Source organism: Toxorhynchites rutilus, chromosome 3, assembly GCF_029784135.1.
Source record: "Toxorhynchites rutilus septentrionalis strain SRP chromosome 3, ASM2978413v1, whole genome shotgun sequence".
Classification (NCBI taxonomy): Eukaryota; Metazoa; Arthropoda; class Insecta; order Diptera; family Culicidae; genus Toxorhynchites; species Toxorhynchites rutilus.
Genome location: NC_073746.1, coordinates 44,698,466 through 44,720,563, shown reverse-complemented (window position 1 = coordinate 44,720,563; position 22,098 = coordinate 44,698,466). Strand labels below are relative to the sequence as shown.

The 22,098-nt window shown below is 38.3% G+C and overlaps 2 protein-coding genes across 2 annotated transcripts; both read left to right on the top strand.

Annotated features, from left to right (window-relative positions):
- The first annotated feature begins 1,096 nt into the window (after positions 1–1,096).
- On the top strand, positions 1,097–9,500 carry LOC129775490 (trypsin-1-like). The gene is made up of 4 exons (XM_055780292.1): positions 1,097–1,252; positions 1,394–1,692; positions 1,770–1,919; positions 9,017–9,500. The coding sequence occupies exons 1-4, from the start codon at positions 1,162–1,164 to the stop codon at positions 9,305–9,307; spliced, it is 831 nt and encodes a 276-aa protein (XP_055636267.1). The 5' UTR covers positions 1,097–1,161; the 3' UTR covers positions 9,308–9,500.
- A 6,797-nt stretch (positions 9,501–16,297) lies between these two features.
- On the top strand, positions 16,298–16,984 carry LOC129775495 (uncharacterized). Its single transcript, XM_055780298.1, has 3 exons — positions 16,298–16,468; positions 16,530–16,603; positions 16,682–16,984. Exons 1-3 carry the CDS (start codon positions 16,396–16,398, stop codon positions 16,856–16,858), a joined length of 324 nt encoding a protein of 107 aa, XP_055636273.1. The 5' UTR covers positions 16,298–16,395; the 3' UTR covers positions 16,859–16,984.
- Positions 16,985–22,098: the final 5,114 nt, after the last annotated feature.

Sequence of the window (22,098 nt, the reverse complement as noted above, 5' to 3'; positions counted from 1 at the left end):
ACCATTTCAACTAGCAATGTCATTGGAATGGGTAAAAAATCGTTTAAAGGCAATCTTTTTAAAACAAAACGGTTTTACAGGATCCAGTTTACTTCCAGTTTTTTAAAGAGCGTTCTTCCAGTTTTTTTGAAAATTGTTATTGGCAACCCTGTACACGACCCAGACCTAGAAAGATATAGATTCACGTCTATGCTCTCCTTTTTACTCTTAGAAAACACTTTCCAATTTAATTTAATAATAAGGTGTAACATTATCACGCTTTTATGAAACAAATCCAGTTTTTCCACTAATCCACTAATAAGTGTCCCTAGCAATTCATGATCTATCGTCTCCACATCATCAGAAATGATTCGTCATAGTACTTTTTTTGAGTTCATCGAAATGAAAGAAGCCACATGATGAATGAAGCGACCATTCAAAGACGTTCGTCTCATTTTTGTCATAAAAATCTCAAATAAGTAACGAATTGTTTTGCATGAAATTCAATTCTCCACCTGTGACGTGACAAATCCACATCCTATGATAAGGTCTCAGCTATCTCAACTATCAGCTGTACAAATCACCGCCCTGAAAGATTGAAACATGTAAATTCAAAACTTTTCACTATTTGGGAACCTTATGAGTTGAGCTATAAGTACCAGCAGCCATTTATTCGCGATCCACTCGGAGTTAGAAGGATACTGAATTTTCTTGTACAATTAAAGCTGAATATATGAAACCATTTAACGCTATTCAACCTGAAAATAGTTCTATCCAGAGATTCTACTAGTGAACACGTCATTTGATTTTCATATCGTACGCGGCTAGATATCAACCTCTCTCTGTGCAATCATACTAATGTATCATCGGACACAAATCATTCATTGAATTATCGCTTCAACAATCAATGTTCAGTCGACGCATACGCGGCACGCGTTCAAATGCTTCCAGCTCTCAATGCTAATAAATCAAAATCTCGTCTCTATTCTGCTCAAATTGGCGTATTTGTCGGTAATTGTGTTTCTGCGTTTCTGACGTAACGTGGAAACCCAACTGCGAGGCTGTCGAGGCTATAATTCCATTGAAGCCCCGGATTTGTTCATAGCTCATTGTCAGCATCAGTTCTGGCGTGGACCATCGTGCGGTATCTTTCGTTCTCTCCTCAAATGACACACACTCGCCATGATTGGATTTTTGGTCATCTTTCGCTGCTTTTTTTTGTGCTGCGCGGCGGCTATAATAGTTGTCATGTTTCGATTGGATACCGCATCAGGTATGGCTATAAACTAGAAATTGCGAAAGACGGTTAATACACGGAACAAAAGAGCGAATAAATAAGCTAGCCTGAGTTATACAGATAACGTTGTGTTCCAATTTATGTTCAATATTGAGGTTCGCTGTAATTTATTTCCAGCGGTGAGAAACGGCGAAGCGCGTGTTGTTGGAGGCAGCCCAATCGGCATTGCAGAGATTCCCTATATCTGCTCCGTGCGAGAGCGAATGCCGGCCGGACACTGGGGCTGGACCCGTGCTCATATATGTGGAAGTACCATTCTGAATGACCACTGGCTGCTTACATCCGCCCATTGCGTTTACGGAAAGGATATCGCTAGTTTATTGATTGTTTGCGGTGTACGACAAGTGCGACTCGTCAAGCGGATTGAGCTGAACCCGGGCTTCGTTGGTGGAGCGAAAGGAAATGATTTAGCGTTGGTAGGACCAGCCAGACTGAGCTGATGGATTGACTAGTCACATCTTGTTGTGTATTTTATATTTTATTCCTGCTGAAGATAATGCTCAAGAAATCGGTCGTGTTCACCGGGAACGTGCAACCCATTCCCATTTACGACCAATCCAATCTTTTGACTAACTCAGCAACGATTGTTGGCTACGGGTCATCTGCTTATCGTGAAGGAGAATGGACGGCAAATGGATTACAGGTATTACGTTGTGCTCATCCGACTGGAGTTCTAATTTTTAAAAAATCGCTCGCATGGTAAAATTAAGTTTGAGCGGTACTGATACTTTGTTTGTTTGCCTTTAGCAGTACAAGAAAATACATGGGAGAGTATGGGAGAGCGACTTATCTAACTGCACATTGCCCCCCGAAGCCACGTTTGGGTACAAAGTTTGATGTGTATGTTGGCATTATCGTGGTAAAAATACACTGTCCACGTGCATATTGATAAAAAGCGGCTCTTCATTCATGTGTTGTTGTGTCTTGATTTTTATCTATATGTATTTTTATCAAGGATACCTTTCAGATTATAATTACTCTAGATGGAGATAGATAAATCCTAGATGATCTAGACAAATCCTAGATGGAATGTTTACCACTGATAAGCACAATTTGAAGGATTAGTTATCTGTTATATATTGAACCGCAAACAGGTAATTCGTTATCTGGGTTACGATATATTTTGCCATGTCATACTGACAACGAAATGGAAAATCCAAAAGTTGTGTGACGTAAATTATGTGAGTTGTGCTTCGTATGGATAAACACGGGTAAATAAATTCTTACTCCATATAAGTTGATGCACCGGTAGAGGTGAAAAGATAAGACTCGAGGTCAACCAAAAAAGGTTGTTTCAAAGTGAGACAGAGTCATTGTCAACTCCGAGAGTGGTCATCCTAGCACAGATCAGAATAGTTTAATATGATTTAATTTTTTTTACGATTCACCTCTAACAATTTACGCGTTTTGGTAATGAATTCTATGAATATCGATGGTTCTGAAAAGTCGATTGGAACAATTCAATTTGAGCTGGTAACTTGTTCCTAACACGTGGTGACGTGCTGTTTAAAACTAAATATGTTCACAGTGGTTTCACAGAGTGTTTATAAATTAAAAAATAATAATGCCTTACGAGTGACACCAACCCTTCGAAGTGTGCTATAAATTGGTGAAGATGTCAAACTCTCTGAAGTAGCCAACTCGTTTGAGCGATTCCATTTGAATACGTTCGAAGATTGAATTCCTTTTTTTATTACCAAAAAGAACAATTTATATCATCGACTTTCCCATTTTACTCTAGTCTTACTTTTGAGAAGGGCCTAAACAAAAATTGCTTGAGAATTTTTCAATAAAATATAAACCGGTTGGTCCGATTGATTCGGTGTCCGCAATGTTTTAAGTTATTATTGGGGCAATAATAAGAGAGTATGCACTGTTAAGAAAAGTTTTATTTGTATTTTACTTCGAAAATAACACTTAAACTCAATTTTCTCAAAAACAGTGTTTTTTGTTTTTATTTATTTTTTTATGCGTTGCGGCGAAGAACTGATGAAGTTTATTGGACATTGTGCCAACATGAAAAAATAGTGGACAGAAAAGTTATGTTTTTGAAAACTCTTGGAATGACTCTTATGAATGTTTTTTGACCCGATTTTATTAAAGTACGCATGATCTATGCAAAAAAAGGGAAGGCCATGTGTTGCTAGGCGCGAAACCCGAGGAAAGAATTGTCCGATTTGAGCTAGATTAATTAAGATCATTGTTATGGAGAAAAAATTTGAAAATTTTCATAAAACATCGAAGAAAGAAAAATTTGAATTTTCTGAAAAGCTTTGAGGGACAGTTCGAAAAAAATAATTTCCATATGTTCTACAATGACATCGTTGTTAGTCCAATTGGATTTCGCGTTTGTGGAATTCAGCTTCGTGTTCCGTAGGTGTGAACCGAAAATGGCAATAGACTCTCAGGTGTTTCATGTAAATGAGAAACATGTTATTTGTAAGTGGATCAAGAACTTTGAGCGAAAATTGTGTCTGAAAATAAATTTCTTTTATAATGACGAGTTTTTGTAAAATTACTAGGAACTTTATAGCAAAAGTAAATTGTAAAGGGCCAATAAAAAGAACAATCAATGAAGAGTTCTGCGATTGAACGTTCGCTTAGTTAGAAAACGTGAATATTCGAAAGAATTGATATAAAAAAAATAATTTTTGGGCGTGACGAAGTTCATCTGGTCAGTAAGTTTGCAATAAAGAAGTGTACGACAAAATTTTGCAAATTGCTACCGTTCCCGAAAAACAGTGATCTTAAAACGTAGGATTACGTCTTTCAGGAACATATTGCGGTACATATTGGAGAAAATCGAAAATCGAGCACATCGTGAAAATTGTCCAATTTCAAACGCTCATTGCTCAGTCATTTCATGATGGGTTGATGAAATTGTTGCGTCAATCGATTTCGGCACTCCATAACATTTTTTATATTGAATAAAATAATATATATCATGAAACTAACTATCGAACAATTGAAAAATCTCAACCCCTATTTTAACGGAAATACCCACTTCTGATTGGTCGAAACTGACGACACATGCAGCGGTTCCCTAACAGAGACATCAAAACCAAGCTGTCTGGAGGAAATCGGCATTGCAAATACATGAAAGTAGGGGGAGCTTATGTTCTCACCGAAATATGTTCCCTAACAGAGACATCAAAATCAAACTGCCTGGGGGAAATTGACATTGCAAACGGAGACGAATGAATCGTAAGATTCAAAGTCTCCGTGAACAAAGAAAAATAAGAAGAGGAACATTGCAAATACATGAAAGTATGGGGAGCTTTTGTTCCCACCGAAATGTGTTCCCTAACAGAGACATAAAAACCAAGGTGCCCGGGGGAAAACGGCATTGCAGGTATATGCAAGTCGGGGGCATTTTTATAGTGTAAGTAGAGTGAGTGCTATGATTAATTCTAGCAAATAATATTTCAATTTGGAACTTTAATGTTGGTTGCTTCGTGAAATTTCATATCAATGACCGATCGTGTATTGTGAAAAATTTAGCACAAGTGTAAGTGTAAAATTTTATATGGTAGCAGTTGTGTGAAAAATGACGTGAAATACGAAACGATTTATTTAAATTTTCATAAATAAAAAACAAGGTGTGTTCCCGCTCGAAAAATGGTCGTTCGGTTTAAGCTGTCTGTTTTGTTGTGTTCATTTTCAACCAAGGAAGTTTCATACGCCGAGAAAAAATGGAAAAGTGAAGAAATATTCGAAAAAGTGATTTCTCATATGCTCTACATATTGTATTAGGTGTTGTTAGTCCAATTAAAATTCACATTGGGGTGAATAAAACGTTGAATAAAGACTCAGAAAATAAAAATTATAAAAGAAAATTACCTTCTCCATTTCGAATATGTTTTCTTTATATTAAAGTAACGTGTTTTTATTGATGAGAAAAAATGAAAATTGTGCTCGGTATTGATAATTGTCTTATATTACATTTGTGAGTTTTTTTTCATATTTCATCCATACATAACACAGGAGGCATCTCGTCTAGATTCACAGAGGGCGGTTTTTATCATATCTCGTTCCACTTCGGCACCATCTAACGAATATTTACCACCCTTCTGTCATCATCAATCGGTAAACACCGGTGGAATGAACAAATAATACCAACAACCAAACAAAACTCCCCTTTTCAGGGCCATTAAATCATTGTCAAAGAGTTTAACGATGTAAATCTTCAAACTACGTTAACTATGCGGTCGTGTCTGGGACACAGCCCTTTTGTGCCTTTTTTACTTTCATTACAGTTTGGAAATTGCCTAATTTCTATTTTATCTACGGAAACTGGACAGAAAGACAGAAAGACAGAAAGACAGAAAGACAGAAAGACGGAAAGACGGAAAGACGGAAAGACGGAAAGACGGAAAGACGGAAAGACGGAAAGACGGAAAGACGGAAAGACGGAAAGACGGAAAGACGGAAAGACGGAAAGACGGAAAGACGGAAAGACGGAAAGACGGAAAGACGGAAAGACGGAAAGACGGAAAGACGGAAAGACGGAAAGACGGAAAGACGGAAAGACGGAAGGACGGAAAGACGGAAAGACGGAAAGACGGAAAGACGGAAAGACGGAAAGACGGAAAGACGGAAAGACGGAAAGACGGAAAGACGGAAAGACGGAAAGACGGAAAGACGGAAAGACGGAAAGACGGAAAGACGGAAAGACGGAAAGACGGAAAGACGGAAAGACGGAAAGACGGAAAGACGGAAAGACGGAAAGACGGAAAGACGGAAAGACGGAAAGACGGAAAGACGGAAAGACGGAAAGACGGAAAGACGGAAAGACGGAAAGACGGAAAGACGGAAAGACGGAAAGACGGAAAGACGGAAAGACGGAAAGACGGAAAGACGGAAAGACGGAAAGACGGAAAGACGGAAAGACGGAAAGACGGAAAGACGGAAAGACGGAAAGACGGAAAGACGGAAAGACGGAAAGACGGAAAGACGGAAAGACGGAAAGACGGAAAGACGGAAAGACGGAAAGACGGAAAGACGGAAAGACGGAAAGACGGAAAGACGGAAAGACGGAAAGACGGAAAGACGGAAAGACGGAAAGACGGAAAGACGGAAAGACGGAAAGACGGAAAGACGGAAAGACGGAAAGACGGAAAGACGGAAAGACGGAAAGACGGAAAGACGGAAAGACGGAAAGACGGAAAGACGGAAAGACGGAAAGACGGAAAGACGGAAAGACGGAAAGACGGAAAGACGGAAAGACGGAAAGACGGAAAGACGGAAAGACGGAAAGACGGAAAGACGGAAAGACGGAAAGACGGAAAGACGGAAAGACGGAAAGACGGAAAGACGGAAAGACGGAAAGACGGAAAGACGGAAAGACGGAAAGACGGAAAGACGGAAAGACGGAAAGACGGAAAGACGGAAAGACGGAAAGACGGAAAGACGGAAAGACGGAAAGACGGAAAGACGGAAAGACGGAAAGACGGAAAGACGGAAAGACGGAAAGACGGAAAGACGGAAAGACGGAAAGACGGAAAGACGGAAAGACGGAAAGACGGAAAGACGGAAAGACGGAAAGACGGAAAGACGGAAAGACGGAAAGACGGAAAGACGGAAAGACGGAAAGACGGAAAGACGGAAAGACGGAAAGACGGAAAGACGGAAAGACGGAAAGACGGAAAGACGGAAAGACGGAAAGACGGAAAGACGGAAAGACGGAAAGACGGAAAGACGGAAAGACGGAAAGACGGAAAGACGGAAAGACGGAAAGACGGAAAGACGGAAAGACGGAAAGACGGAAAGACGGAAAGACGGAAAGACGGAAAGACGGAAAGACGGAAAGACGGAAAGACGGAAAGACGGAAAGACGGAAAGACGGAAAGACGGAAAGACGGAAAGACGGAAAGACGGAAAGACGGAAAGACGGAAAGACGGAAAGACGGAAAGACGGAAAGACGGAAAGACGGAAAGACGGAAAGACGGAAAGACGGAAAGACGGAAAGACGGAAAGACGGAAAGACGGAAAGACGGAAAGACGGAAAGACGGAAAGACGGAAAGACGGAAAGACGGAAAGACGGAAAGACGGAAAGACGGAAAGACGGAAAGACGGAAAGACGGAAAGACGGAAAGACGGAAAGACGGAAAGACGGAAAGACGGAAAGACGGAAAGACGGAAAGACGGAAAGACGGAAAGACGGAAAGACGGAAAGACGGAAAGACGGAAAGGCCGAAAGACGGAAAGACGGAAAGACGGAAAGACGGAAACACAGAAAGACGGAAAGACAGAAAGACGTCCGCTCAGCGCGATAGTCAAGTAGCGACCTTGAGACGAGTTTGGGTTTGTTGAAAAACCCCAAGTCTCTAGTTGCTAATAATACCACAGGGCGTTCAAATTATTCAAATTTTTATGGTTTTATCGGTTTTCTTCAAAGTGAAATTTTGATCATGGTTTGTCCACCTCTGATCATGATTTGTCCGGTTTTAGGAATCACTATTTTTGCATGAAGAAATTTAGAATTTTCAAGTAGATGTTGCATTTCTCATTGCTTGAGTTTACTGTCATGATATTGATCCGATGCATAGTTGATGCTTTCTTCAGAATATTGCCTTTTCCTGGCATTTTAAAGAAGAACATCACTCAACACAGCAAAACTTTATTTCTGCTTCACGCAAAGGACAACGAAACAAAACAAACAAAATGAAAATTCTGATCATGGATTGTTCAATGCGCTGATGTTGGTTTGTCTACTTTGTTACTATGGCAGCCACATAATAACAAAATAGACAAACCAACATCAACGCATTGAACAATCCATGATCAGAATTAAGGTCTTCGATATGCATTAATTATATGATTTAGATGTATAAATCTGATCCAAATGGTGTGCAAACATGATGTTTACAATAATTGTAAGTGTTATAATCCAGAAAAGGTCTGAATACGTATCAAATAATCATCTGGTGGTTGATTGTAAGTTAGCTCAAGTGAGGGGCGCTTTGACACCAATAGAAGGTGGACATTATAAACCTTTAAAACATGTGAATCCGTAAAAATATCCTATAAAACTACTGTAAATCATGAAAAAGACTATTTTTTATATGTTAGAAAACATTTGAATACCTGATTTGACACAGGTGCGCCGAACTAGAGCATTCAATTCAAAATAGGGGACAAAACATGATCATATTTTCCACTGGACAAACCAACATCATTTACCTTAAATACTTTCTCCACATAGTCCCAATAATAACATAGAACATAGCGGAAGACACCAAGTCAATTGGACCAATTGCTTAGGTCATTCTCAAAAGTGAAACTAGAGTCAAAACGGCAAACCGATGATGCAAATTGTCCTTTTTGGTCAGAAAGAATGCGTCTGCAAAATTTTAGCCAAATCAAAAAGTACAAAAAATAAAATTAATGTAAAAAAATTGTCATTTGCGGTGGAACAGCAAGATCGTGAAATTAAAGAAGTAAAGAAATTAATTTGGATCATCAACCAGGATAACGGCAATAATGATAGTTTTTGGCAGAATTTTATTTAGAATTTTTTATTTTGTATGATAGCTGTAGCTGTATAGTATAATTCCTTGATCGTATTGTGAGCGGAAAATTCGAGAATACGTCTATTACTAGGTTCATGTGTGCCCACTGCGGGCGTTAAAACCAACAGTTTTATCGCTTATTTCAACCAACAAAACAAAGAGCTCACCTTGCATTCAGTTATTTAACTTTCCTTGCATTCAGTTATTTAACTTTCTACTCCTATCAGGCGGCTACCGTTCCCATTCTGACGCACGAAGAGTGCCGCAAGCAGGTGTCCGAGTTGGCAGCTTATCTCACACCCGATATCCTCTGCACGGGAAAAGGATTAACAGCGGCTGGAACATGTATCGGTGACTCGGGAGGCCCGGTTACAATTGCGACCGATTTACAGCCGTTCAATCTGCTGGCTGTTCCCGCCTGGACGGTTGCTCCGTGCGGAAGCGTTCCGTCGATGCATACACTGGTTAGTGTGCACATACAGTGGATACTGAACGTGATCAGTCCAATATTAGCCTAGTTTTAGAATTCGGGGGAGTGAATTTTGAAATAAACTTCTTTCTCTATCAACAAGGTTTATTCTTTAGTTGAAACTATTTCCAGTATGTTATTCGTTATCGTGATATAGGTCTCGATGATTTGTATTATTAACGACGCTGGTTACATTTTTTAGTCATCAGATTGGATGAAAGGGGATGTCTGCTACACGCTGTAATAGGGATATTATGATATCCAGGTATTATCATGGATCAAATTATTATTGTGAATGTAAAAAGCAAATATTAGGATCGATTTAAGAGAATCTCCAACTGGTGTCAGAATCTTCACTCAATAATTAGTAGTGAGTAATCTGCAATCTGAGTTCGGAATCTGACCTGATTTTTGAGTGATCTGGAATCTTTAGCATGGAAAATATCGATTCCCCGATATGTAATATGAATATAAAATCTGGAGTTCACAATCTTTGAGCTGAACCGTAACCTAGATTTGGTGATTTTGCTTCTTGAACAGGATCTTCATGTACTGCATGTAAGAGTTTTCTAGAAATCATAATGATGATCCAACGATTAGATGGTATTGAACCCACATTTTATTCGTCACAAACCCTGTAAAAAAATAATTCGAAAGCAACTTTCATCCTTCAAATATTCCGAGAATATCGAAATTGGTGAAATCTTAAAAAAAAGAGTTTATTTTTTTATCATTTTTGGTTTCACTAAGCTTATGTCATTAAATATCAGGACGTATCTGTGTGGCATGCCCAGTTCTGGCAACACGGGCATTGTCAGTTTAGCGATCAAGTGAGCTGGGCACTCGGCACATCTTTCGCCATCTTATCAGCAGGGAGTCATCGTTCGGCTTCGGGCGGTCTCTGATTATCCCACGGACGCTCATGGGTACACAGTATCCATCCCGTTGTCCCGATACCACTGTAGTACTTCTTCGCTATAGTGGCAGCTATCCAAATCAGAACTAAACATTACAGATCCATTGTGTGCTTTAATGTCTTTAATGTCACGCCAGTCTGTTTCGACAGATTTTTGACCTCAATGAAAAGCAAAGAAGATTCTGGAACATTTTGAATGTTTTGGTACAAGAAATTTCGAATGCAGCACAAAATTTCACACAATTTCTTTGAACAGTATAATTAATAGAGTTTCAATATGCCGTGAAAAATATTGACCATTCCCCTACTGATGGGACCACAAAACATGGTGAGAGTAAAAGAGGGAACGCATTACACTACTGCAGTGTCAATTCTTTTTTTCGTTTCAAATACGCTTCAATATTGAAATCGCAGTCACGATTTCACTGACAGACCTCATGAGTATACTAAGTACACACAATATCGCAATGTATGTGGCGTCACGTCAGATTGCTCAATTTAGGGGAGATGGGGGCAATGTTGGTGATTGACGAGGGAATCGACGAAAGAATCCAACTTTTTTCAGCATGTGAAAACAGCTTCTTCAATCAATGTGTTGGTCTCGCATCATACGATACCACTCAGTGAGTGAGCGAATCCAAACATGTGTTATTCATTCTGTCTCGTAAGTAGAAAGAACATCAGCTTTATCGACCAATGATTCACTCTCCAACGATCGGATTTGTGTGCGAATGAGACAGAGAAGAATCGCCAAGCGATAATTTTCCCGTGATTGCACTCATTTGAACGATTATCATACCGACAGCAAGCGTTTTAGGGGCCAATGCAGAAAATGTCTGTATATTGTGATGCATACCGTACAAACATTTATAAGCAGGGACAAAGCGGCGATTTTCATTCGATCAGTTGTTTTTGAATGTCCCCTACATATTCTTAAAATTTATCAAGTGTAATACATATTTTAGATTAATGTGGGCTAATTGTATATGCGATAAAATATGTTATGTTTTGTTAATGCTTGTGGTACAGTAGTTTGTTTTCGAAGAATAGCAGCATTAAAGGAAATTGGAAAACCGCCAGCAGGTAACTTTCAACGACAAAAAAACAGGACCACACGGCTAACGTAAAGAAGAAAATATCGAATAAAAAAGTCTGATGCATGCGAATATACACACAGATGTGATATGAAATTGATAGCAAGAATTTTTCCGTTATCCGGATGGTCAATATTTACCAGTTTTCGCATGGAGTATAGCGTTTCACCAATCGATGGAAAATAAATACGATACAGTAATCTTCCGAATATACATATTTCAGTTTTTGCGGAATGTTTCTTCAGAAAAGAAATGATGTTCTAATGTAAATCCGAAAGAACTTTTCACACAATCAAATAACGTTACGTGCCAGATTGCATCCATTACTTCTCCCAACAAAACGTTTTAAACCTGTTCTTAACCCTAATATACTGTCGCAAATGGTCTCCCAGACCGACAATCAATAATTTTGTTTTATAGAGGATAAATGACTTTAAAAACTGAGTGAAGACGAAGAACACATATTAATAGAGTATCACGTTTTCTGCAAGGAATATTGAACAGAAAGAATATTGAAAGGTTACAATTATGATTTTTTGGGAATATATTGAAATAATTTTAATATTAGTTAAGAAAGAGTAAGTACAGGACTCAATTATCCAGAGGCTCCATTATCCGAAATTTTAGACTCGATCATCCGGAGTATTTTGGTTTTGGTTTTTTTATCGAAAATTTTGAATAATTTGTTAATATACTTTATAAATATGATTATTTGAACAAATTTGTACGAAGCTAGATAGAGGAGAGGGTTGGAAAAGGGGTTGGTCAATACAACTAGTTTCGATTATTTGCAGTAGATTTATATACGTTGGAAATTCCAAATTTAAATGAATACATCGATTTAATATTTAAACATTCCTAATATGATAATTCAATGAAACATGGATGTAGTCAGGATGAGCATGGTCTGTTTAGTATGTTTTAATCCAGTTATCCACAGTGCATCATATATAATATGATCTTTCGAACAATCACGGATGTAGTAAGGAAAAGGAAAAGTTGGGGTAGGAGTGTTGAGATTGTTGCAAAGAATACAAAATAAGTGATAAATCTTTGAATCCGCTTGGATAGTCCTTCGATTTATTGGATTCTCAAAAGATGTCTATGGAGCATCTTCATATGTTACGATATTATCGCAGAATAGATTTAATCAAATTTTTTTTCTTGCAAATTATTATTTATTTCGGTTTAAAAATAAATTCATGAGTAACGATGTGCATTAGAGTGCCAGCGAGAATGGTCATCTCAAATTTACGAATGGGACTTCCTGAAAAATATTGATTACCTCGAAAAGATATACTATACAACATTTTAGCTCATTCAGACTTTACTTACTATTGTCGTAAAGACGCCATGTTTGAGTCTTCCGAAAACCATAAAATCACCGTTCATGCGTTCTTTTACAGCCAACAACAGGATATCAACATTTTCCTTGACTTCACAATTGAATCAGTCGATACCTCATCCCAAGCCTCGGCCACCCAAAACATAGCATCCCTAATGTTGATTCGCTTAACCATCTCATCGAACTCTCCTTGGCACCTGGATGCCAAGCTTTTGCTTGTATTTGGACTAGATCATTTGAATAATATTTTGGTTCATGAGCTGTAATAAGGCAGTGATTTTTTTTCTCGAATTTCAAAACATTACTCCTCCCCCATGGGGCGCTAGTCAATTTGTGGGTAAGATACTGCATTATACGAATAAGTCAGTGCAAATCATTGTTATTTTACGTTTACCGAGAGATTTCCTTTTATTTTTATTTTTGATTCGATTATCCGGAAAATTCGATCATCCGGAGTGAAAATAAAATCAACATTCCTTTTCATCTCTAGTCGAGAGTGAGCTTTCTGAGAAACTGATCATCCATTGCAGACCATTGGACAAAACGATTTCTCCAAAGATTTGGTGTTTTTGTGAAAGCTATTAAAGTCCAGCGTGGATACAACCAGGTTACAAAACTAGAGGGACGAGATCTAGCTTAATGAGGATGCATCGTATGCCTTTTCGAAATTTACAACAAATCAGTCTAGCCAGCAAGTAATCAACTACCCATTTCCTTTCAAATGATGCCTACACGCGCTACTAATGATTTTTTCACTACTAATGATAAATCATTGATTTTTGATACAAGTTATCTTAAAAGTTTATTTCAATAATTGCGATCGTTTGTCTCATAGGCTGCAAACTTGTGCCTCCACAATTGGACAAAAGTCCGCATTTGTCCGAATTTCTATTATAATAAATATTGGACAAGCAAAACCAAGTATTTATAAATTGCGTATCGAAGGTTATATATAGTTACTATCTGGCAAGCAAACTTAACCCTATTGGCTTTCCTTTTAAAAGTTATTGGACGACAACTGTTAGGTTCGCACCTGCGACCATTAGCACATCGAAATATTATATTTTTATCGCATCGCATTTTTGCCTTGCGATTCGATTCTTTTCTGAGAGCGACACCACTCTATCACAAAGCGATCGATCCAAAGCTCCGAGGCTAAGCACCCAATCGGATCAGGAAACGAAAGTAAAGCGCCGGCAGAAACTAACGAACGAATCATAAAATGATACAAGCGAGCATCGATGAACACGCGCTCAGATACCAAACGATAACTCTCACGCTGTGTTCATTCAGTGTTTTCGTTGACACGTCAGTTTCTGTTTCATGAGTGATTTGAAACATTCTATTGTGTTCGTTGAATGAATCAAATAAGAAAATGTAACGAGCGCTCGTTGATACGATTGGAACCATCCTTGGATGGGGGTAAGACGGACAAGTTAAGGAAAACTTCAATTGTATCTTTGGAAACTCATGTTTTTCAAAACTTAAAAGCAGTTTCTTACAGATAAACTGGTTTTCGAAATAATTGGCCAAATATTTTATGAAAATGTGTTTTAACGTAGGACTACGTCTAACCTTTCAATATAGGGGCCCATTTCAATATTTCGGTGTGAAAAAGTGTTCAGTTTTTGAACGCTAATACCTCCTCAATTAATGAATGGATTTTGGTTCCAAATACACACATTGATAGGAAATATCCTCAGCTATTGTTTATATGCTACACATTACGGTTTTCTGCTCATATATAGAAGAAAGAATTCTCTACATAAATTTTGTCTGCGCTCCCGCAGCAAACAGCTATTCATTACAACCAACCGCGCCGGGTGAATGAGTGGCTAATCGCGCTCTATTTGATAGAATGCTGGAGTTTTTAAACGGTTTTATTTAGCTGTGACATATTTGTATGTTTGTATGTAACATGTTTGTCTATGGCGCTGTACCACAATAATTGAAGTTTGACCCCTTTCCTGTTGACCGGTTGATCTGAAATTTGGAGCACACATAGAGCAAGTCATTATAAAACTGCGTATTTCATGATCTTGAAAATCCAAGATGGCGACCGCTACACAATGGCGGATTACATATTTTCTCAAAGCCCGATCAATATGGGTATCAAATGAAAGGGATTGACAAGTAGAACACAGTTATTTATGAAAAATGCAAATCCAAAATGGCCGCCACCACAAAATGGTGGATTACATATTTTCTCTAAACCCCATCAATATGGGTATCAATGAAAAAAAACACATTGTTCAATTTTCCTGTGTGTACGAGCGTCGTCTTTAGACGACATTAAATTCATACTGCTCTTCGATCACACCAGCGCGATGTACATACTTTTCGGCGCAGTGCTCCGTACAAGGGTAGCACTTCGGCGGAACGCACTGCCCTAATGAAAGTGTTAACTTGTATATACGAAGCGTGAAAGTTTATCGCTCGCGAGAGGAAAAATTTAGCTCTCTCTCAGTGTTTGTGCATCCAGTAACTGAAATAGAACGAAAAGAGGAAGCAATATAAAAAAGAGTTCAATATTCTTCCTTTCACTTTCCATCATGCATTGGATGTGATTATGGATGCGACTGTCCATTTCAACCCCACCAGTGCAATTATTTCAATAATTTAAATTTACCACTAACGAATGAATTTACTATCGTACATACCTAATATCGCTTCTCTGTTAACTCACAAACCGAACTATAACAATCAGCGAATTCAATTTTACAATTAAACCACTCAAAATGCTTAACATCGAAGCCGCAAAAAATACATCCACACGCGGCATTTTGATTTTTGTTTTCCTATTTCACTTTTGAGCAGTATTCATTTTCATATGATGGTTTAAATATTCTAGAATAGCATGTAGGAGGGGTTCCCATCAACAGAAATTTTAAATTCATAATGCAACTATACAAATCAAGCACTTGTCCATCATACCCCCACTGTCTTACCCGCGGTTCCCCTACTGTTTGCGCTCTTAAAAATATTGCTATGGATGAATTTCGCGAAACGCAACATAGCTGTAGAGGAAATGGGGGGAATCTGGACCCCCTAAGCAAATTGTCTAATATTTCTAAACCAATACGGTCTATGTAAAAAATATCACATTATGCACTAAGCTACACTTGTTTTCTCTCAATCAATAATGATTAATCATTATATTAAGCTTCAAATTACCAAATATATCTTTAAAGAAAAGAGATGATTATTGGACATTGAAATTTGATGCGGGGTGATTTGGACCGTCTGTGGGGTGATTTGGTCTAGTGCGTGTTTCATCGAAAAGAACATACTAAACAAACAAATATTGTATTCGTATACTCGAAAAGGTCTTTCCCTTCCTAATATTGCCACAATTTTTCCATGGAATCATTTGTTGCTGCTAGTTTGGGAGGCATCAGTTAAGAACACTGTAAAGAGTATGAATATGAAAATGATACGCCATTCTCATTCTGTATATAAAACAAATCAATTTGTTTTGGCTCAAGCTACGTCAAATAGTAATAAACTCTGCAACTCATCGATTTTTGCAACCGTTTCCAACACTTCTTTTAAAATTTACACTTATCAATTTTTTGTGCTCTCAAGCTTGTAATGATGCTTCTAGTGCTCGTTAACACATAAAAAGTTAATCATCCAGATGATAGTAATCCCTTCGTAAACAGTGAAAAAAATAAAACTCACCGTCTGGAACTGATAGCTTGTCATTACGTTCCGGCAGCATCTCTAGAACAGTCGCCTTCTCTTAAAATCGCCGTAGCCGCTGAAGAAAGATTCTCGTTATAATGAATGGTCTAGCGAAAGCATTTCACCTGCTGCTCCTGATGATAATCGGATCCTTGTTATTTGCGTCGATCGGTAAGTTGAGCAATGAGCCATAAACGTTTCAACCTATTATTTTTTTTCCTACTTTGCGAAGAATGTGCACCACTTGAAAGTGTCCTAGCCACTGGAGAGGAGCCCATACATCATAATAAGGAAGACTTGCTTAGAGTGAGTGATCAAAATCGTAATAGAGATAAGAAATGTAGGTAAAATCAATTATTCTTTTTCTCTCTATGCGGTGTAAAGCTTTTCTTGGAAGACGCGAAGCTGGCATCATCCAGTAACAGTAACGATCAAAGCTCGGAAGAGTGGAAGCAAAATATGCTGAACATGATGAAAAACATTAATGCTGCATTAGGACCTGCTATCGGGGAGCCGGTAACGGTCGGACCTCCACCGCAGGTTCCAACGTTAAAGCTGTAATTTGATGCTTGTACTGGATTGAAAAACTCGTAAAATTAGAGGAAGAATTGGATAGATTGATAAAGATTGAATGGAAGATAGGATTAGATCGTTGAAATTAAATGATGATTCTTTGTACATCCCAAATTCCTGTGCTGATTATCAGAATGCAAAAAAAAAAAATAGCTGTTATTAATCTAGTTGAATAATGGTCGAACAATAATATTGAGTGATTAATAAGACGATATGCTGAACTATACGTTGTATAAAAGCTTATTTCGACCAAATTGAAGCTCAGAGAAGTTTCGGCGCTTCATATGGTCAAGTGGTTTTAGTTCAGTGGTGGCCAGGTGTCCACTGTCCATTTGACATGGCGCGGGTCGCATTAGAATTTTCATTATAGCCGCGGGCCGCAATGATTTTTTTCTCACTATTTTTCATAATGAAATGTCTGGTACTTTTTTGACTCACTTTTTATTTTGAATTTAAAAGCATTCAGTTCTATACTGAAATTCATAACTTGAGAACAAAATGAGAAAAAAATCCAAAACTTTTATTGAAGGTATGAATGTATTGAAAATTAACATTTTTGGCAAAATTATTCGACCATCTCTTCTTCACACAGAGTCGAAAACGCTAAGGCCTATCGCCAATCGCTGCAGCTTCTCAATAGAATTCTTTAACGATTAGTAATTCCAATGGAACGTCCACAGGCACGCTCCTCCAACTTGGCCCAAAGTGGCGATGGATTGGCAAATGACCAATCATTTGAGGGCCAGACATATTCACATCAATCTGGGCGTCAATAAATGACTCACCCATCGATATACGCACAATTTAATTTGTCCAATTCATTTCGACTGATGAACACTTTTGTTTCCGAAGAGGATTGCGTTGAACGCGTTCATGAACAACATAGATAACATTATGCAGCCGTACTGACTTCGGACGTATCTTTTTGGGCCTATCGCCCACATCAGCTGTTTCTGTGTGGTGTTGTAGTGTACGGAACACGAATCGTTCATTGATAGAAAAAGGTTTGGACAGTTTGTTTTGCCGTTTTTCCGCACTCAAATAACGTGACAGTTGCCACACGCTTCTCGTACTGATACAGATTTATCGTGGATGGAACCATGAAACTTGGTGAGAATGAAGGGGGACATCGAGCTACACGACTGCAGTGTTACCACTTTTCTTCGCCCCAAATTTCTCTGAATCTCTGAAGTAGAAATCCAATACATCATGGTTTGGACCGCCCTTCTAATGGCGAGTGCACATCAAACTTGAATGAATTTTCTCCCAAACTTTTTTAAGACCAAGAGATCATTCAGTAATGAGCATAAATATATCGACGGCCCGATTAGATTCAGAGGAGTTTTCTCGATTACTTTCTGAGGTTTTCCAATGATTAACTCTCTGTCGTTGCAATTGGAATTCTATAGGCATAGAATTGAAGCGAGAAGCGAGATGAATAACGGAATATATCGACGATTAGATTGATTTGAGAGGAGTTCTCTCGGTTACCTTCTCAGGTTTCCCAAAGATAACTTTCGCGATTTGAGTTCGATAAAAAGTGCGCACTATATAAAAATAATTGGATTTTTAGTCGGTCAAATTATTGTTATAGGTTTTTCTTCTCAGGATACCTGAAGATATTACCGGTCGTGTGATATGAAACAAAAAAAAAATCGTTGAGTGGTCGATAGCTCGCGTTTACATAATCACATCACTTATCTCAGTGAATCCTGATTTATACCTCTTCCCACTAACAACTATCCCTCCCATGATAATCGCTAGGGAACCACGCTATAGAGGCGACCCTTCTGGCCTTCGGGCACCGATTATCATACTAACATTCCTTCCCTTCCCCTGGTGACGCCGCCGTTGGAAGCGGTGGCCTCTCGCAAGAAAACCAGTGTTCCATCGATTGCCCGGTTTGTTTGAACATAGGAAACAATCCTTTAGGCTGATGTCACATTAGGCGGATTCCGTGAGTAAAACCGCAGCGGAGGATCTACAGTGTATTGTGAATGAGCCATGTCACACAGAGCGGGGCGGTTTTGGAAGCGATTTCAAATTGAGAATAAAACCGTCGCGATATCCGCGGCGACGAATCCGCCTAATGAGACATCAGCCTTAGTCAGCGTCGGACGGCATACGTTTACCTAGTACATTACGTTTGCCCGGTTAATTATGCATGTCATGTATTTTGATCTCAGAATAAATTTTATTACGAAAAAATGAATTCATAATCAAAATTGCACTTCAGTGCCATACTTTTCAAATTGTCAGCTTTCTTATAAGCAAACGGGCTGCGTCATCCATATGAACGACTAAACTTCATTATACGTTATAAAACTGCATTTTTTTTACTTCTCATTATTTTGAACAAGATTTTATTCAACACTACTATTGCTCAAATTGGACTACCCACGAAAAATACTTTTTGAATGGGAATGGATGTACGAGACAAATATGATCTTCATATAACACTGATCAGAAATAAATATACAGATACTTCCTAATTCTTTCGGGTAAGCGTCACATTCGGGTAGACGTTACATTCGGGTAATTGTTACATTCAGGTGAGTGGAATTCGGGTGAATGTCTTTCGGGTAACTGTCTTTCGAGTGAGTGGGGTTCGGGTAAATGTGACACAATCAATTGATTCAGAGCCCTACTAGATAGAATAAGCAAAAGAAAAGACCTGAATTGGTCAACAGAAAAGATGTTTCCTTAATTTCGCGCGGAGAATGACGTGATATGGTTCAAGTTAAGATATTCCCAAAAGCGAACGGCGCGAAAAATTTTTTTTCACTAGGTGAGATTCGAATTCGTGTCCCCATGTGTTATCGACTCGGTTATTGAATAGGAGCTGAAAAGAAAGATGGATTCCATAATACATACACTTTTGATGTATGTGCCAAAAACTTGGAACCTTGGTTTGGAATATTCTGAAGCATCTGCGGTAAACTGACCAGACGTTCAGACGTCGTTACGCGGGACAGTCTCGCATTTCGGTAAAATGTCCCGCGTTAAATTACGTCCTGCGAAACGTCTCGCATTTGGCAAAAAAAAACGAAAATGTCCCGCGATATCGATCCATTTTAATATAACAATTTGGTCATGTTGATTTTGTTAAATAGATGAACCTCAACATTTATCAGGCAGATTTATAAAAAGCGCTTCCAATGAATCCGAAGATTAACACGTTGAGCCAATTTCATCGCACCGAAAGAAACGTTGAACACATTAACACGTTGATCCAATTTGATCGCACCGAAAGTGAGCTTTTTGTTCAGAGAGTTTCAACTGGGAACGAAAATGTGAAAATGATTTTTGTAAAACTGCCCTATTGATCTGCATGGACCGACGTGAGTCAGACGAAAATTTCATTCTCTGTCCTCTAGATCGGTCGGGGCTCAACGTGTTAAATAAGCCGGAAGAAGTAGTGGATGCTGTACAGGAAAATGCAGATATGTTTGAAGGTGTATCGTACCGATTAAAAGATGGATGTCGGAATGTTCTTTAATCTATTCGCGGCTTTGGCGATGAAATTATTAGGGGAACTCTTCCGTTTTAAGTTCGCCCAAAATTTTTCTATCCTTCGCAGCTGGGGGATGTTGATAAGGTTGGCGGTCTTCGCTACAATGTTTATCTCCAGCCGATCCATCTCCTTCAGTGATCTCTTGGCATAATGGGCAGCTGCCAGGTTCGGCCTAAAGACCACATCACCGTTGCCTCTTTATGAAGGCGGCAACTTCCGTCAGGTACTTCGTACTGTATATCTTCCCGTTCACTGCAAGACTCGACAGAAGAGCGACTTGGACATTCCCTTCTCACCGATCGTCAGACAGAGAAGGACCTTCTTCGAGAACTTGATGAGGAATATAAATTTGACGTCAATACTTACCTTCGTGGTGGGGAACGTAAAGTGCCCGGTCCCCTGCCATTCGTTGAATTCTAGCGTCAGGTAGGTTTCGTCATTCATTATGAGCACGACATAGCGCTTCGCCGGAAAGAAGTTTTCCACCAGCACTTCCAGCTTTTTCATCTGACCTCGTCTGGCGCTTCCGCATAAAAATGTTCATTCTGGCTAGATTCTTTTCCACCGTTTGGCCGGTTGTTTCGATCTCCCGGCTTAAGGAGTGGTAGGAGAAGATGTTGTAAATACCAAATTAGCTATATCCGGTTGACACGAAGTGCCTCAGGATGTCTATCTTCTACGCTCTGGGTGGAGCTTGACTGTTTTCGCCATGACTGTTGCGAATCAACTGCGTTGAATAATTTTTGTTGAAGGCATAATTATCATAAGATTCGAAAAAAAAATTTGTTCCATTGAATTATTTTTTCTAGTTTTTTTTTTACCATCGCTATCCGAAATTAGTCCATTTTTTAATGCATAGTTAACATTAAAATCGTTGAAGAATGGCTTCAAAGGGCCTGGCCGGGTAAGGGAGTAAAAAGTGACCCCAAACCAAATCACTAGCTGTATGGCAAATATTGTAAAGGATATTAAATAAGAAATTTCGGTGGTTTATTTGAACCCCTATGTGGTTTGACGTAGGATCTATAGTGAAAAACGTACTTTTTCGATTATTTCACGCCATCCTCAAAAGATTCGAGATAAAAATTTGAAAAAAATACTGAATGTACATCTTACCACGGTGTATCAAGAAAAAATATCAAAAAAAAAATTTCATCAAAAATTGTACTACTAAAAAAAAATATTTAAATTCTGAAAATTTTTTTTTTGGGATTTAGAGATTCAGTACTACTCTAATTCATATTTAAATGTGCTCTTACGGCTTTTCTAGATTGATAAATATCTTCAAACTGTTTTTTTTTCAAATATCTAATAATAAAAATAAAATAAAAAAAATACACAGTACAAAAAAATTTAATAGATTTTCTGGCATTTCGAAATTTTGACGTCAAACCACATAGGGGTTCAAATAAATCGCCAAAATTTCTTATTTAATATCCTTTACAATATTTGCCATACAGCTAGTGATTTGGTTTGGGGGCACTTTTTACTCCCTTACCTAACCACTCTTTGGAAATATAAAAAAAATATTTTTTAATACCGCGAAACACTGAAAAAAATCTGAAAAAAATCACACATATCTAGAAAAGCCGTAAAACACATTAAAATATGAATTAGGGTAGTACTGAATCTCTAAATCCCAAAATTTTTTTTTCAAAATTTCAATATTTTTTTTAGTACTAAAATTTTTGATGAAATTTTTTTTGATTATTTT